The 19,057-nt window shown below is 44.6% G+C and overlaps 1 protein-coding gene across 5 annotated transcripts in view; it reads right to left on the bottom strand.

Moving 5' to 3' along the window:
* Window positions 1-19,057, bottom strand: part of KMT2E (lysine methyltransferase 2E (inactive)) — a 178,087-nt gene that overhangs the window by 128,660 nt on the left and 30,370 nt on the right. For all 5 annotated transcript variants that reach the window (XM_077264738.1, XM_077264740.1, XM_077264741.1 and 2 more), the window contains exons 2-4: window positions 12,150-12,334; window positions 5,788-5,902; window positions 373-596 (exon numbers count right to left, since the gene is read on the bottom strand). In XM_077264738.1, the coding sequence (XP_077120853.1) occupies window positions 373-596; window positions 5,788-5,902; window positions 12,150-12,220 (410 nt within the window). In that variant the 5' untranslated portion in view covers window positions 12,221-12,334. The remainder of the gene's footprint in view (window positions 1-372; window positions 597-5,787; window positions 5,903-12,149; window positions 12,335-19,057) is intronic.

The following is a 19,057-nucleotide window of genomic DNA, read 5'->3' as shown; positions in this document are numbered from 1 at the left end:
GTGAATGCGAGAGCCTGAATGCGAGAGCCTGAATGCGAGAGCGTGAATGCGAGAGCGTGAATGCGAGAGCGTGAATGCGAGAGCGTGATTGTGTGTGTTGCGTATAGAGTATGCGTGTTGCGTACGGCGTATAGAGTGTGTGTGTGTGTGTGTGTGTGTGTGTTGCGACGGTGTTCCGCTGGTGGTACCGCGCAATAGGTTGGTACCAGCAGCAGTTTCCATATTGAGACACCCTTTCACTTGGGTGTCCCAATAAGGAGGTCGGTGAACTTCCTCAGCTTGGAATTCTGGGACACGGTGACATCTGGACAGAACAGGAAATGAAAACATTACAAGGTAATTATATAAATAGATAATAACCATCTAGTATACCTGCATTTGTCACAACAGATCATGTATCCATCATCATGGGTAAAACCACAAATACATCGAGTGACATCAGTTCCATAGCTTCCATCTTCTGAAGTGCTGATGGTCGTAGCACTTGACGTCTCATCAAAATGTGGCGTAGTAAATATGTTCACCTCATGTTTAATAAGAACAGGAGGTGGAGACGCTGGAGGCGTTGGTGGAGGGCGAGCACCATAGTTGTGATCCTGGATTATATATATATAGATATATATATTTTTTTTTTTTTAAAGAAACAAAAATTAAATTACATGAAAATGTTAAACTGGTTTAAAATCGTATTACATAAATCAATATTACACATGAAAACAAGCAACTTAAAAATAGATCTTATCAGAGAAATCTGCTTCTCTTCATGGACTGGTTATTCATTTTCAACATTCTCAATTTTCGGGTAAAAACTGTGTTCAGTGAAGACAGATTGTTACATTACTGTGACACAGTTGGTGCTGCTACTATGTGTACAGGGAAGGAGGCGCAAGAGGCAGAGCTCCCCCTCCACTCTACATAGAATCTTAGCAGCAACTGCCATCTGCCAACTCAGTAATGTATGTCTGCCTTCACTGAATACAGATTTTACATGTAAATTGAGAATGTTGAAAATGAATGAGGAGTCCTGAAGGAGGAAAAAAAAAAAAAAAACTAAATAACTCAGATGTCTCTGATAATACAAAGTTGCTTATTTTCATGTGTACTACCATTTATGAAAAACTTTAAAGAGATGTTACTCCTTCAGCATTGATTGCATAATTATATTGTAAACTAAGAATTCAAGATATTCACATACGCACAAAAAAAAAAATGTAGAAACATGCAAAAAATTGTAGCAAGCACTGTAAACATTGCACAAAGGACTTGCATTTAATTTAGCACAAATTTATTTTTATTACACATCGTGATCTTACTTACTACTTTTCAAACCTAATTGGTCTCCCATATAGAATGGGGCATATTTATAAACATTAACGGGGTTATCCAACCTCAGGCTACAAGTCTACAGTCACTATGTGACTACAGACTTGTGAATCTGCACATTGAACACACTGCAAGTATACTCAGGCACCATGAGCAGCAGTTTGCATACTTCCGGCCACATTCCGACTAGACTGTGTTTGGCTTCCCTCAATAAACTAGAATTGAGCGAAGCCACGCCCATCCAGTCAGCATGTGATTGCATGTATGCAAATTACATACTTGCGATCACAAGTCCGCTACTCCCTGCACCGGATCACAGCACGCGATGCAAGGATTCACAAGTCTACAGTCACAAAGTGACAGCAGACTTATCAAAAGGCTGGACAAGCCCTTTGAATGCACCAGAATATTTGTATAATTTGTGCCACATGACTTGCAGCAGCCTCATATATATGTATTGTAGACACTAAACCTTGTGCGACAAAAGGAGGCTGTGGTCTTGCAAAACAGTTGCCTTATTGGAAAGGGGGAATTGCTACAGCACAGCATCGTGTGCCAAAATTGTGGCGTACATTTCTGGCACAATGAAAGCCAACTAATAGCTGGGGTAAACAGTCTAGAGTCTTAAAATTAGACAGACTTTTCAAACAGAATGAACCACTTTGAAACATCTGGTGCACTGTCTGCACTAAGAATTAGACAATATTGATAAATGCACTAGTGTCTTAACCCCTTTGCACCCCCCAAAGGCTGTTTGCACTTTCATGACCAGGCCAAATGTTACAATTCTGACCAATGTCACTTTAGGAGGTAATTCTGGAACGCTTCAACGGATCCCTCTGATTCTGAGATTTATTTTTTTTTTGTGACATTGTACTTTTCGATAGTGCTACATTTTTTACGATATGACTTGCGTTTACTTGTTAAAATGAAAATTACACAATAAGACTTTTTCCCCAAAAACTAGATTTTGCATCATAAATTTAAATAAAACAATAAAGCGTTGAGGGTATAGGGTTAAAAGCAGAGTATCACGTGGCAAGGAGACATGGGGTTGGGACATAAGCGCAGGCAGTATATATGGATAGGATCAGAATGGAGGCGGTAACCCTGATGAAGAAGGACGCAGTCCTTCAAAACGCATTGGCCAGCCTTTTTGATTCCAGCGCCACTCCGTAGCCTCGGTGATGTCACACACAGGCAGGTATTGTCGGCCATTTTTCCCTCTGCTGGTATCCAGGGACGCCACCGGCCGGGGCTTCCCTGGCTCTGCGCAGCTCCTCTGTACTCTTGCTGTCTCGCTGACTGCAGGAGCACACTCCACCCATTCCTATCAATGCGCTCGTATGGAACTTACAAGTTCTTTACAAGTGGTGACTTACCAAAAGTAGGGTACCGTATTTGTCGGTCTACAAGACGCACTTTTTCCCCCCCAAAAAAGGGGGGAAAATAGGGGGTGCGTCTAATAGTCGTAATGCAGGCTTACCTGCAGTGGTGTGGTGGCGGCGGCAGAGGTGCGGGGATGAGGCGCAGTAAGCGGGGTCCCTTTCACCGGTGAGATGATGCAGCAGCGCCGGGTGAATCATGTTATCATCGGTGGTGGCGGCCATCTTCCTGAGGCCGTGCGTGCGCAGATGGAGTGCTCCGCTTCCCGGGGCTTCAGGAAAATGGCCGCGGGTGCGCAGATGGCGGTGGCCATTTTCCTGAAGCCGAGTTCACAGATTTAGATCTTGGCTTCAGGAAAATGGCCGCCGCAATCTCCATCTGCGCACGCGCGGCCTCCCGCGGCCATTTTCCTGAAGCCCCGGGAAGCAGAGCACTCCATCTGTGCACGCGCTGCCTCAGGAAGATGGCCGCCACCACCGATAACAACATGATTTACCCGGCTCTGCTGCTTACCGGGCTGCTGCATCACCTCACCGGTGTAAGGGACCCCGCTCACGCCATACCGCTCACTGAGCCTCCTCATCCCCGCACCTCTGCCGGTAACCACTGCTGCAACCCTCCCATGGACACCAGGCCGTTGCGTCGCCCACCTAAGCAGGAAGGGACCCTGGTCAGGTGCACGCCGTACCGCATCACCCCACCTCTGCCGACACCATGCCTCCTGTGACCCTGCTCTGCTACTACCAGCCCTCAGGTAAGATACTGTAAATTCAGACAATAAGACGGACCCCCATCTTATAAAAAAAAACTTTTTTTCTGCAATTTTCAAGCCAAATTTGGGGTGCGTCTTATGGTCCGGTGCGTCTTATAGCCTGAAAAATACGGTAAGTTATTTGCCATTTGTGCTTAAGTTTTCTTTTCTACATCCACACCTTGGGCATCAAATCCTTTGCGCGGTATCAGATCTTTTAAATGGCACAATTATTTTAGTTGCCTCAACGAGTGGCTTAGCTACATTTAAAGGGACCACACATACGGCATTGCCCCTCTCAACTATACCATTGATAGGCTGCTTTTATTATCCTGCTTTAACTTTATACCCTCAAACGGTATAGTTTATTTAAATGTCAGTTCTTTTTACAGTGACAATCGGCACGTAGTCTGTCTGTATAACAGCGGCTGGGGGTATTGTTTATTGGCGGGCTCCAGTGTGTTTCAATTTTAGTTTTTGCATCACCAGAGGAGTATAATTTGTCCAGATTTCTGCTGATAAAGTGATGTGACTGCTTGTTTGTTTTTTTTTTTGTTTTTTTTGCAGGACTGACGAGTTGACGTTTTCATCGGTACCATTTTCGGCCTCAAGACATTAATGGATTGTTTTCTATTCCGATTTTTGGAAGGTGGCTTTATTCTTTGGGTACAGCCCATTTATATAGTGTTTACACGTTTTGGCACTTTTACACAATAAAACGTTAAAAAATACATACCGTAAATATATTTTTGCATCTATTCTGAGGGCTATAACTTATTTTTCGGCTGATTTTTTTTATGGGACAAGATCACATTTTCAGCTATACCATTTTTATTTACATTCGTCTTTTTGATCAAGTTTTATTACGTTTTTAGTTTGTAAAAAGAGGCAAAAATTATGCTTTATTTTACAGCCGATGTTCACTACAGGGGTTAACCGTTGGGACAGTTTTATAGGTCTGGTCATTTCGGACGTGGGAATACCAAATGTGTATTTTTATTGTTTTTTTCATAATCTCTTTATAAGTACAATAGATAATCATTTTGTGATTTTTCTTAAAAAAAATATTTTTACAGCGTTCTTTTCACTGTTTTTTTTTTTTTTTTTTTTAATTTAGTCCTACTATGGGTCTTTCAGAAGTGTGATCACAGTTATAAGGGCACAGCAATGCAGGGGCATTGCTATAGTTTATAACCTGTCAGTACTGCAGACACAAGTAAGATAGATATGCACTGCGCATGATCTAACTAACTTGCTAGTGCCTGGTGACACGGATGTTGTCATGACATTGGGTCACCATGGCGACGATCGGGCCCCCACGATGACATTGAAGGGGTGCCGATCCAAGGGCAGAAGGGCTTTCTTCCCTTTGTCTGCTCGCTAAATGCTGCAATCACAGCATTTAGGGGGTTAAAATGGCAGAAGTGCCCTCACCACTCCTGGCAGGTGTCAGCTGTCAGAATCAGTTGACACCTGGCGGCAATAGTGCGCACAGCTCCTGCGCGTGGGTGATAAACGTTGGTAGCTACCAGGCGACCTGGAAATAAATTTATATTTACTTTAAAAGTGAACCTCTCAGCAGTTTTGGACGATATAAGATATGGCCATCACCTTTCAAGGATGATATACATTATTCTATATTGAGGTATATCTGCCCCCAACCTGACCTGGAAGAGAAGAAAAATAACTTATTGTGCTTATCTAAGGGGCGGTGCGGTCCGATGAGCATTGCTCTTCTTGGTCCAGTGCCTCCCGTCTTCTAGTAATGCCGTCCTGCAGATTCTGCAAGGAAAAATCCGCAACGTGTGCACATACCCTAAAAGTTATTTTTCTTCTCTTCCAGGTTGGGTTGGGGGCAGATATACAGCATTATATAGAATGCTGTATATCAGCCCGGAAATGTGATGGCCGTATCTCTTATCGGCCAAACCTAATGACAGGTTCACTTTAAAGTAATCTTGTAGCAGCCTATTTGTGCCTGCCTACATTTCTATTTAGATTGTCCAATAGATTTCTACAAACAGCAACTGCCATCTGGTCGCTCAGTGAGAATATATTGTTCTTTACTGATGGCCGATATATAAAACAGTGAATAGACAGTGAATGATTAGTCCTAGAGTCAATTTTTTTTAATTATATATTACCAAGTTTTTAACTTCACTCATACTACAATTTATAAAAATCCTTATCCAATCATACTGGTTATTCTCAAATGGTAAAAACAGCCCATGACCTTAGCAGATAATCAGATAATATGTAAAATACCAAGTCATATTTCCTCAAAGGAAAAAAAAAAGAAAAAGTCAGAGTATACGGATAATACTTACCGCATAAGGCAAGCCAATATAACTGTGCGAATGGTGAGAACTGCTGGTATATAAATGGTGTGGATAACTGTTTGACTTTTCAACTACAACAGGGCTTGCTTCTACAGATTCTGGACTACATGAAAGAAAAAGCATTACCTTAGTGTTTAGCTTTCCATTTCCAATCTAAACAATAAAATTAAAGTTTGGTAGACTGGGTCAACTGCTTCATTTTTCAACACCAACTTTATTTTAGCACAATTTCATATTCAGTAACAGCCTAATACATTATAGTCAGAACAATGCAAAAATATCACAGCAGAATAGAATTACAGTAGTGCCTATAACATTTACATGGCAGGGTCATTCCATATCAAGTGATCCAAATATGAATATTTTTTTTACCTGACGTCTTTAGATTTTTTTTATTTTTTGTTTTTATTTAGTACAACTTTAATTACAAATAAAAAGTTTAGAATTTTTTTCTTCATCAGTTACATTTTTACAGATTTCTAAAGTTTCAAAAAAGCGCGGATTTTGGCCTGGTATGGCTTTACATTTTTTATCATATCTCGGGGTAGAATTAAGATAAAGAGGTGGGAGAGGCATGATTTTTCTCAGAACGGTACCGGCTTTCATTTGATATGTCACAAGACTATGTTTCTTTATATTTTGTTTTGGAGAAATCAAATTAAAAATTTTGATGAGCAATTCTGAAAAAAACTTATGTTTTAAAATTGTGAAAACATGCATGTGTGTTACCTGTGTCCTTGTTTATATTTGTACAGGGACTCATCTTGGGATCTATCAAATTTGTATTTTTTTTTAAGCGTTAAATCATCTCATCTGATTTTATGTTTGTGTGAGTTTCTTCCTTTTTTCTTTTCAAATTACAACATATTGCATTCAACATTTATATGTAACAAAGAAACACAAAAAACAAATACCGAAGTGCCAGAATAAATACATCTTAACCCCTTACTGACCTCGGACGGGATAATACGTCCGAGGTCAGCTCCCCTGCTTTAATGCAGGGCTCCGCGGTGAGCCCGCATCAAAGCCGGGACATGTCAGCTGTTTTGAACAGCTGACACGTGCCCGCAATAGCGGCGGGTGAAATCGCAATTCACCCGCCGCTATTAACTAGTTAAATGCCGCTGTCAAGAGCAGACAGCGGCATTTAACTACCGCTTCCGGCCGGGTGGCCGGAAATGAGCGCATCGCCGATGCTTCTCTATTGTAACCATAGAGGTCCTTGAGACCTCTATGGTTACTGATCGTGGCTAGCTGTGAGCGCCCCCCTGTGGTCGGCGCTCACAGCACACCTGATTTTCTACTACATAGCAGCGAACAGCAGATCGCTGCTATGTAGCAGAGGCGATCGTGCTGTGCCTGCTTCTAGCCTCCCATGGAGGCTATTGAAGCATGGCAAAAGTTAAAAAAAAGTTTAAAAAAATGTGAAAAAAATAAAAAAAAAATATAAAAGTTTAAATCACCCCCCTTTCGCCCCAATCAAAATAAATCAATAACAAAAAAAAAAATCAAAACCTACACATATTTGGTATCGCCACGTTCAGAATCGCCCGATCAATAAAAAAAAAAGCATTAACCTGATCGCTAAACGGCGTAACGAGAAAAAAATCGAAACGCCAGAATTACGTTTTTTGGTCGCCGCGACATTGCATTAAAATGCAATAACGGGCGATCAAAAGAACGTATCTGCACCGAATTGGAATCTTTAAAAACGTCAGCTTGGCACGCAAAAAATAAGCCCTCAACCGACCCCAGATCATGAAAAATGGAGACGCTACGAGTATCGGAAAATGGTGCAACCTTTTTTTTTTTTTTCGCAAAGTTTGGAATTTTTTTTCACCACTTAGGTAAAAAATAACCTAGTCATGTTAGGTGTCTATGAACACAGTTCATAATGGCAGGTCTGTTTTAGCATTTAGTGAACCTAGCAAAAAAGCTAAGCAAAAAACAAGCGTGGGATTGCACTTTTTTTGCAATTTCACCGCACTTGGAATTTTTTTCCCATTTTCTAGTACACGACATGGTAAAACCAATGATGTCGTTCAAAAGTACAACTTGTCCCGCAAAAAGTAAGCCCTCACATGGCCAAATTGACGGAAAAATAAAAAAGTTGTGGCTCTGGGAAGGAGGGGAGTGAAAAACGAACACGGAAAAACTAAAAATCCCAAGGTCATGAAGGGGTTAATCATCATAACACAACTTGCTCAGCATTTTCAACCTGAATGCATTGAACAAACCAAAAGAAAAAAGGTGATCACATCCTCAAGTGTGATTTTCTAACTACAGTCTTGTCCTAATTATATGTTAAAAACAAGATTAAAAGAACCAATATTTTTACCACCTATTTGTACATGGAACAATTTTTTTCTATTATATCACTGAACATGTCATTTATGAAGTGTTTAAGAAGAATAGTACAGTAGTTAAATCCTCGTTCTATAAAATATTAACTAATCAAACAATTAATAGTAGGTTTTTACACTGGCCTGTTATCATCAATGTGTCCCTTCTAGTGGGTGAAATGTCATCTTGTCCATAAGACCTCACTAGCAATGGCCAATTCCTTCTGTGTCAGAGTATGGACGGCCTGTCATGGTGCTCGGCTCCATCTGAGTTATATCTGATTTTTGTTCACTTTTACAATGTCTGGTTTTCTTGGATACACAAAGGACGGCGCTGGACCAGAAGGTGCAGAAAAGTCACTTCTTCATTTTCACAATCTTTGGAGAGTCCAGTAGCCACCAGCGCCAATCATATTCACAGGTCACATAGCCAGTTGCGTCATCCATTGCCGATCTTCTGCCGCTACCACTTCATGGACGTCACTGTCTTTATTTCCACTACATGTGATGACAGTGCGGTTTTGCTGAGTCCCTGTGCCTGTAACCGATGTTATAACAATCTCTCCTCCTCCCCGTAGTCCTGGTTTGTACAATACATGAACTGGATGTTAAGAATATTTTTCTCCCTCCATTTGAGGAGTTGCATCTGTGTTAAAATTTGGTGTGAATACAGCCCAAGCTGCCGGCCCGTCATCTGCTCTGCAATCACCGTCTACCCCAGGTCATTCTCAGCCCTAACAAAGCTTCTCCTCCGTCGTCTCATGCTTCTAAACTTTAAGGGTATGTTCACACGATCCTGATTTCAATCCTTTTTTTTTCAGGACAAAAACCGCAGCTCTTGGCAGAAAACGCAGGTGCGTTTTTGGTGCGTTTTTGGTGCGTTTTTTTGTGCGGTTTTTTATGCAGTTTTCTCTGCAAATTGTCTGTGTTTGACACAAATAAAGCTTTAACTGCAGTGGGGGAAAAAAAAAAAAGAAATGATGTAATTTCCTTGTCCAACCCTTTTCTTCTTCCATCCTCCATTTTGGGACTAAACACCAAAATGAGTGGACGTGTTTTGAATGACAGCGCTCCGCGTTTTGCGCCGCATGCGTCACTGCAGCGCACGCATCCGGGCGCAGAGGACGCAGCAAGTTGCATTTTTGCTGCGTCCAAAATCAATCAAAAAAAGGACGCATGCGGCACAAAACGCAGCGTTGTGCATGCGTTTTGCTGCGTTTTACTTTGCGTTGTGTGTTGCGGCGCCGACGCTGCGGCGCACAACGCAAATGTGAACATAGCCCAAGTGCCACGTGCCACGTATTTCAGTGCCATGTGCCACGTATTTCAGTGCCACGTGCCACGTATTTAAGTGCCACGTATTTAAGTGCCACGTATTTCAGTGCCACGTATCACGTATTTAAGTGCCACGTGCCACGTATTTAAGTGCCACGTGCCACGTATTTAAGTGCCACGTGCCACGTATTTCAGTGCCACGTATTTCAGTGCCACGTATTTCAGTGCCACGTGCCACGTATTTAAGTGCCACGTATTTCAGTGCCACGTATTTAAGTGCCACGTATTTCAGTGCCACGTATTTCAGTGCCACGTATTTCAGTGCCACGTATTTCAGTGCCACGTATCACGTATTTAAGTGCCACGTGCCACGTATTTAAGTGCCACGTGCCACGTATTTCAGTGCCACGTATTTCAGTGCCACGTATTTCAGTGCCACGTGCCACGTATTTAAGTGCCACGTATTTCAGTGCCACGTGCCACGTATTTAAGTGCCATGTGCCACATATTTAAGTGCCACGTGCCACGTATTTCAGTGCCACGTGCCACGTATTTAAGTGCCACGTGCCACGTATTTAAGTGCCATGTGCCACGTATCACGTATTTCAGTGCCACGTATTTAAGTGTCACGTGCCACGTATTTAAGTGACACGTATCACGTATTTAAGTGACACGTATCACGTATAAGTGACACGTGTCACGTATTTAAGTGACACGTATCACGTATAAGTGACACGTGTCACGTATTTAAGTGCCACGTATTTAAGTGCCACGTATCCCACGAAGATTTTCCATGGAGAACAGACACATCCAGAGATATGTCTGCTCTCCACGGATGCAGCAACACACTGACAGGAGCCATAGTTCCTGTCGGTGTGTCACTGCGCATGCGCGAGCGAGTTTACCGGCGGTCATTGACCCCGGCACTCTCGCTTAACGGCAGTGCTGCGTGGGAAAGTTCAACGCAGCTGTACTGCTGTTAACCGAGACGCCGGAGCCATTGAGCTCCGGGACAGTACGCGATACACTGCTAGGAGCTTCGCTCCTGGCAGTGTATCGCCGGAGAGCAGCCGATCGGCGTGGGACACTCGTTTTATGGATTCTGCGGACAGGGAGTATGGATTTGGTTTATTATTTTGTGATTTTTTCCTGGAGGATCGAGGGCTTCGCCTACAAGTGTGCTGTTGGTGAGTATATACTCTGTGTTATGTGTTGTATGTACTGTGTGTCATGTATGTGTATTGTGTGTAGGTGTTTGGTGTAACTTTACCATTGTGCTAAGTCGCCGGACACAGGGACAACTCTCCCATCCTAATACCGGATGGGAGTAGTAGTCCCATACGGCGACTTAGCACAATGGTGGCACTAGCGTCGCATGGGGACACGCACACACACGCATACACACACACATACACACACACACAGACACATACACACACACAGACACACATACCAAATCAATCAAACGGCCGACACGATCCCCATGCGCCGGTATGCCTCCATGTCTCTCCGCCCACGCACTTCCGGCCCCGCACTTCCGCCGGCTTCCCCGCACTTCCGGCTGCAGCGGTTCTGCACAACAAACCGCAGTAAAACCCGCAGATATATTTTTGATCTGCGGGTTTTACTGCGATTTTGACCTCACAATGGAGGTCTATGGGTACAGAACCGCTGCGGTTTAGGAAAAAGAAGTGACATGCTCCTTCTTTTTTCCCGCACCGATTCACCGCGGCTTTTTAAGGGAAATTCAGGACCGTGTGCACAGCGGTTCCTGTTTTCCATAGGGGTACATTGTAATGTACCCTGCATGGAAAACAGCTGCGGAACCGCAGCGGCAAAACCGCTGCGGTTCTGCAGTAAAAAACGCACTGTGTGAACATGGCCTAAAACATAATAAAATAATACCGTAACATCTAAAAATCATGGATTATTTGGTAAATATAGACCCCACACTTCTACACCACAGGCTGAACAGATCTGAATTTGAGATTTTCGAAGTGACACTGTAATAGTTTTATTTTTTAAAATATGATCCCATCACGATCCAAACATGTATTTTGGTACAGATGTGGCTTGGAGTATAACAGGCACATATGCAGTTTTTTAATTTTTTACATTAAACGTTATTTTCGGAAATGCATTTTAAAGTTTTGCGTTTGCATTCACATGTGTAAAATATTATTAAAGATACTCTTGTGACATATCTGGTGAAAGCCTGTACAGTTCTGAGTAGAATGGTGTTTATTTGGTTTCTCTATCTTTTTTTCTAGCCTGAGTTATGGGGAGAAATGTAAAGGCAGGCAACACCGAAATTCGCACTTTTTTCCAAACTTTGAAAATCAATTAAAAAAAAAAAATTTCTACAATTTTTTTTTCCTTCACATTTTGCATTCTCTGACACAATATTACCAAATAACAAAATCTCAAAAGAATTAAAAATATAGAGGTAAAAATCATTGGTTCACTTGACATGGAATGACCCGGCAGCAGAATGTGAAGAATGTCTAGCTTCTAGGTACATGCAGCATGTATGCAAGCACATGCAAAATCTGGTATATGCCCAGATTTAACTGAGCAAATGGTGATTTTTTTTTTTTCAAAAAGACTAAATGCATTAAAAATAACCATGATTTATACTGCACAATGTAAATTATAGATATAAGGGAGGTTATACTGCTCACGTAAAAACAGAAAATGATAATGTGGTCGGTTCAGGAAAAAATTTTAACTTACTCTGAGCCTGCAGCCATGTCAAAGTGTGGAGTTTCTGCTGTCGCAACCCGCAAAGGGACCACTATGCTCATGACGTTCGCTTCTGATAAATACGATTACTATGGAGTCCTCTGCATCGGGATCCAAAACACTGGGGCATGCCAGCCACAGTGCTCATTGCAAACATCTAAGTGCATCCACGAACCCTAAATGAATGCAGGAAGGAACATATTTAAGTACCTATACTAAATTATCATATAGGAAATTTGCAAATGCTTGTCAAAAGAAATTCTGCTGAAAAAAAATATATTGATGTCTTTTGCCTACTTTCACTCCATAGTCCAAAAAAGGCAGTTCCTGCCATTAGGTGTCCATAAATGAAAAACACATGACATAGTAACATACCGTATATACTCGAGTATAAGCCGAGATTTTCAGCCCAAATTTTGGGGCTGAAAGTGCCCCTCTCGGCTTATACTCGAGTCATGATCGGTGGTGGGGTCGGCGGGTGAGCACTGTCATATACTTACCTAGTCACGGCGTTCCTGTCGCTCCCCCTGCCTGTCACACTGTCTTCGGTGCCGCAGCCTCTTCCCCTGAGCGGTCACGTGGGACTGCTTATTAGAGAAATGAATAGGCTGCTCCACCTCCCATAGGGGCGGAGCCGCCTATTCATTTCTCTAATGAAGCGGTGCCGGTGACCGCTGATAGAGAAAGAGGCTGCGGCACCGAAGACAGGCAGGGGGAAGGAGCGGGACGCCGGGAGCAGGTAAGTATTACATATTCACCTGTCCTCGTTCCACACGCCGGGCGTCGCGCCATCTTCCCGGCGTCTCTCCGCTCTGACTGTTCAGGCAGAGGGCGCGATGACGCATATAGTGTGCGCGCCGCCCTCTGCCTGATCAGTCAGTGCAGGGAGACGCCGGGAAGATGGCGCCGAGGAGCTGCAAGCAAGACAGGTGAGTATGTTTTTTTTTTTTTTTTTTTATTGCAGCAGCAGCAACAGCTATGGGGCAATAATGGACGGTGCAGAGCACTATATGGCACAGCTATGGGGCAATGGTGCAGAGCACTATATGGCACAGCTATGGGGCAATGGTGCAGAGCACTATATGGCACAGCTATGGGGCAATAATTGACGGTGCAGAGCACTATATGGCACAGCTATGGGGCAATGGTGCAGAGCATTATATATATGGCACAGCTATGGGGCAACGGTGCAGAGCACTATATGGCACAGCTATGGGGCAACGGTGCAGAGCACTATATGGCACAGCTATGGGGCAACGGTGCAGAGCATTATATATATGGCACAGCTATGGGGCAACGGTGCAGAGCATTATATATATGGCACAGCTATGGGGCAACGGTGCAGAGCATTATATATATGGCACAGCTATGGGGCAACGGTGCAGAGCATTATATATATGGCACAGCTATGGGGCAACGGTGCAGAGCATTATATATATGGCACAGCTATGGGGCAACGGTGCAGAGCATTATATATATGGCACAGCTATGGGGCAACGGTGCAGAGCATTATATATATGGCACAGCTATGGGGCAACGGTGCAGAGCATTATATATGGCACAGCTATGGGGCAACGGTGCAGAGCATTATATATATGGCACAGCTATGGGGCAACGGTGCAGAGCATTATATACCGTATATACTCGAGTATAAGCCGAGATTTTCAGCCCAAATTTTTGGGCTGAAAGTGCCCCCTCGGCTTATACTCGAGTCATGATCGGTGGTGGGGTCGGCGGGTGAGCACTATCATATACTCACCTGCTTCCGGGGCTCCTGTCGCCCCCCCTGCACGTCCCACTGTCTCCGGGTGCCGCAGCCTCTTCCCCTGAGCGGTCACGTGGGACCGCTCATTAGAGAAATGAATAGGCTGCTCCACCTCCCATAGGGGCGGAGCCGCCTATTCATTTCTCTAATGAAGCGGTGCCGGTGACCGCTGATAGGGAAAGAGGCTGCGGCACCGAAGACAGGCAGGGGGAAGGAGCGGGACGCCGGGAGCAGGTAAGTATGACATATTCATCTGTCCTCGTTCCACACGCCGGGCGTCGCGCCATCTTCCCGGCGTCTCTCTGCACTGACTGTTCAGGCAGAGGGCGCGATGACGCATATAGTGTGCGCGCCGCCCTCTGCCTGATCAGTCAGTGCAGAGAGACGCCGGGAAGATGGCGCCGAGGAGCTGCAAGCAAGAGAGGTGAGTATGTGTTTTTTTTTTTTATTGCAGCAGCAGCAGCACAGATTTATGTGGAGCATCTATGGGGCAATGGTGCAGAGCACTATATGGCAGAGCTATGGGGCAACGGTGCAGAGCACTATATGGCAGAGCTATGGGGCAACGGTGCAGAGCACTATATGGCACAGCTATGGGGCAACGGTGCAGAGCACTATATGGCACAGCTATGGGGCAACGGTGCAGAGCACTATATGGCACAGCTATGGGGCAAGGGTGCAGAGCACTATATGGCACAGCTATGGGGCAACGGTGCAGAGCACTATATGGCACAGCTATGGGGCAACGGTGCAGAGCACTATATGGCACAGCTATGGTGCAATGGTGCAGAGCACTATATGGCACAGCTATGGGGCAACGGTGCAGAGCACTATATGGCACAGCTATGGGGCAACGGTGCAGAGCACTATATGGCACAGCTATGGGGCAACGGTGCAGAGCACTATATGGCACAGCTATGGGGCAACGGTGCAGAGCTCTATATGGCACAGCTATGGGGCAACGGTGCAGAGCACTATATGGCACAGCTATGGGGCAACGGTGCAGAGCACTATATGGCACAGCTATGGGGCAACGGTGCAGAGCACTATATGGCACAGCTATGAGGCAACTGTGCAGAGCACTATATGGCAGAGCTATGGGGCAACGGTGCAGAGCACTATATGGCACAGCTATGGGGCAACAGTGCAGAGCATTATATATATGGTACAGCTATCTATGGGGCAACGGTGCATAGCATTGTATATATGGCACAGCTTTATGTGGAGCATCTATGGGGCCATAATGAACGGTATGGAGTATCTATTTTTAATTTTGAAATTCACCGGTACCTGCTGCATTTTCCACCCTAGGCTTATACTCGAGTCAATAAGTTTTCCCAGTTTTTTGTGGCAAAATTAGGGGGGTCGGCTTATACTCGGGTCGGCTTATACTCGAGTATATACGGTAGTAACATAGTTAGTAAGGCCGAAAAAAGACATTTGTCCATCCAGTTCAGCCTATATTCCATCATAATAAATCCCCAGATCTATGTCCTTCTACAGAACCTAATAATTGTATGATACAATATTGTTCTGCTCCAGGAAGACATCCAGGCCTCTCTTGAACCCCTCGACTGAGTTCGCCATCACCACCTCCTCAGGCAAGCAATTCCAGATTCTCACTGCCGTAACAGTAAAGAATCCTCTTCTATGTTGGTGGAAAAACCTTCTCTCCTCCAGACGCAAAGAATGCCCCCTTGTGCCCGTCACCTTCCTTGGTATAAACAGATCCTCAGCGAGATATTTGTATTGTCCCCTTATATACTTATACATGGTTATTAGATCCATGACACATGACACATCACACCACTCCATAGGATAACCTTAGATAATCTTTATAAGCAGTAGCAATTCAATATTGAAAGAGCAACCACAAGAAAACAAAGTTAACCACAATTGTTCCCCCTTGCATCTGTCAGCAGAATACAAAGTTTATATTGCATGCATTCCGATGAAGCGCAAAAACTGCACCTGTATTCTGCGGCTGTGATCAATGGTTTCTTTAGCTCACTCACTTGCCCATAGAATAGGAACGATTCTTGCAATACAGATATATAAAGAGGGTGACCACTTTCTTACATTAATACAGCTTTCTTTACATACTGACCAGCACTTCTGTCCATACAATGGCTGCTGGTGGAGGAGCATGTAACCAGACCAGTCCTGTCGCAACTTTTCCCTGGGATGTGTTTTACTATTGGTCACCAGCAGCCGTTGTATTGACAGAAGTGCTGGTCAGTTTATGGGAAACGATGCACTAATAAGAAAGTGGTCAAACCATTTAGAAGGGGTGGCCCAAAACTAACATTTTAATCCTTAATGTCTGTATTTAATGTAATAATCTAATTACTTTTCTAATATACATTGAAATGTCCCTATCGTTCCCCCTCTACTCTGTTTTTTTTTCTATTTTACCTCTTTCCAGTTTGGCATTTTGTTTTTGTTCGAAAATCCCCAGTGCATCCTGGGTTACTCAGACGAAATGTCATCAGAATGTCAGAGGCTGTGGTCACTGCCATAGCTTCTGCCACCACCCTGAAACAAAAGTGTCATCAGTGACGTCCGTTTAAGGGGCTGGGCTAGTCACTGCTCTACTGAGCATGCGACGGTTGTCAATTCTGAAGCATACACAGTACGAGCTCCCTTGTCGCTATGTTACTACTTTCAATGCGCAGAGTGCGCTCCCTCGCCGGAACTGGTGAGAAGCATCATGGCTGGCAACAAAGTACACTGTAAGGCTACTTTCACACTAGCGTTAACTGCATTCCGTCACAATGCGTCGTTTTGCCGAAAAAACGCATCCTGCAAAAGTGTTTGCAGGATGCGTTTTTTCACCATTAACATGAAGCGACGCATTGTGACGGATTGCCACACGTCGCACCCGTCGTGCGACGGATGCGTCGTGCAGTGGCGGACCGTCGGGAGCAAAAAACGCTACATGTAACGTTTTTTTGCTCACGACGGTCCGCTTTTCCCGACCGCGCATGCGCGGCCGGAACTCCGCCCCCACCTCCCCGCACCTCACAATGGGGCAGCGGATGCGCTGGAAAAATGCATCCGCTGCCCCCGTTGTGCGGCGGAGACAACGCTAGCGTCGGGCACGTCGGCCCGACGCACAGCGACGGGCCGAGCCCGACGCTAGTGTGAAAGAAGCCTAAGGAGAACACACGGGAAACAGAGATAAGCCCCACAACAGAAAGTGACATCAATTTTGGGGGTGGGGCTTGTTTGATTTTATTGTTCGCCGTTTTTTTTTTTCCCCGATGCACATTAACAGTGCGCGCTCTTGCCGACTCTTGACACCTCTCACCAGAGTCGGCGAGGGAGCAGACAGTCACTGTGCATTAAAAATAACATTGTACAATAACAAAGCAGCATCAGAATTGGAGGGGCATAAAATGAACTATATATCTATATATATAAGAGGCATCGTGATTACTCGCTAATCCCGCCCCCTGCACAGTAGCTCCGCCCCCCACATCACCACACATAATCCTGCCACCCACTCCATTACCACACAGAATCCCGCCCCTACCACATTACTACACACAATCCCGCCTCCCCACCACATTACCACACAATCCCGCGCCCCCCACATTACCACACAGAATCCCGCCCCTACATTACCACACACAATCCCGCCCCCACTACATTACCACACAATCCCGCCCCCCACCCCATTACCACACATAATCCCGCCCCCACATCACCACACATAATGCCGCCCCCCCACATCACCACACATAATCCCGCCCCCACCACATCACCACACATAATCCCGCCCCCCCCCCACCACACATTAGATGGTAGCCCGATTCTAACGCATCGGGTATTCTAGAATATTTATGTAGTTTATATATGAAGATTTTAGAATAATACATTGAATACACAGGACTGAGCCTGTCGCTGATTGTTCGCGGCCGGCCGCGCAGTACATTGCACAGCCCGCGCAGTACATTGCACAGCCCGCGCAGTACATTGCACAGCCCGCGCAGTATATAGCAATGTGGGCATCATATCCCTGTTAAAAAAAAGAATTAAAATGATAAATAGTTATATACTCACCTTCCGTTGGCCCCGGATCCAGGCGAAGCGGTTACCGACGCTCCTCGCGCGCTCCGGTCCCAAGAGTGCATTGCGGTCTCGCGAGATGATGACGTAGCATGGAACGGTCACCGGAGCGTCGCGAGGAGCGGGAAAGGCCGGTTCTGGATCTGAGGGGCCGACAGACGGTGAGTATATAACGATTTTTTATTTTTAACATTAGATCTTTTAACTATTGATGCCGCATAGGCAGCATCAATAGTAAAAAGTTGGTCACACAGGGTTAATAGCAGCGGTAACGGAGTGCGTTACCCGCGGCATAACGCGGTCCGTTACCGCTGCCATTAACCCTGTGTGAGCGCTGACTGGAGGGGAGTATGGAGCGGGCACTGACTGCAGAGAGGAAGGAGCGGCCATTTTACCACCGGACTGTGCCCGTCGCTGATTGGTCGTAGCCGTTTTGCCGCGACCAGTGACTTGGATATTGCACGACTCGTTAAAGGGTTGATTGTGACTTGTAGGATCGCTACTTCCAATAGGTGGCGCTATAGCGTTAAGTCCTCTTTTTTCAGCAGAGGCAATTTGCATATTTAAATTCCCAGAGGAGCATTGCACGGCGAATAAGCCTCCTTACCTTGACAAGCCAGCTGGTATGTCACTCTCCATAAGGAGAAACGTTACCCCTTGGATTTCCATGACAGACAGAGGCCGCGACCAATGAACATCCGTGACAGACAGACAGAAGGACAGACAGAAAGACGGAAGTGACCCTTAGACAATCATATAGTAGGTAGAGATATTATATATATATATATATATATATATATATATATATATATATATATATATATATATATATATATATATATATATATATATATATATATACACACACTGTATATATATATGCACGGTGTTCCAAATTATTATGCACAAAGAGTTTAGGAGTGATAAGGTTAGAATTTTTGTGTTTGTCATTTAAACTCATTGATGGTGATGTGTGTCAGGGCTCTTTATATCACTGAAAGCAATTGCAGATACCTGTGCAAATTAGTTTGGCAGGTGTGTCCAAATAAAGGCAAGACTACTT

Source organism: Ranitomeya variabilis, chromosome 5 (genome assembly GCF_051348905.1).
Source record: "Ranitomeya variabilis isolate aRanVar5 chromosome 5, aRanVar5.hap1, whole genome shotgun sequence".
Lineage (NCBI taxonomy): Eukaryota > Metazoa > Chordata > Amphibia > Anura > Dendrobatidae > Ranitomeya > Ranitomeya variabilis.
The sequence above is the reverse complement of the archived record's forward strand: the minus strand, read 5'-3'. Positions and strand labels throughout refer to the sequence as shown.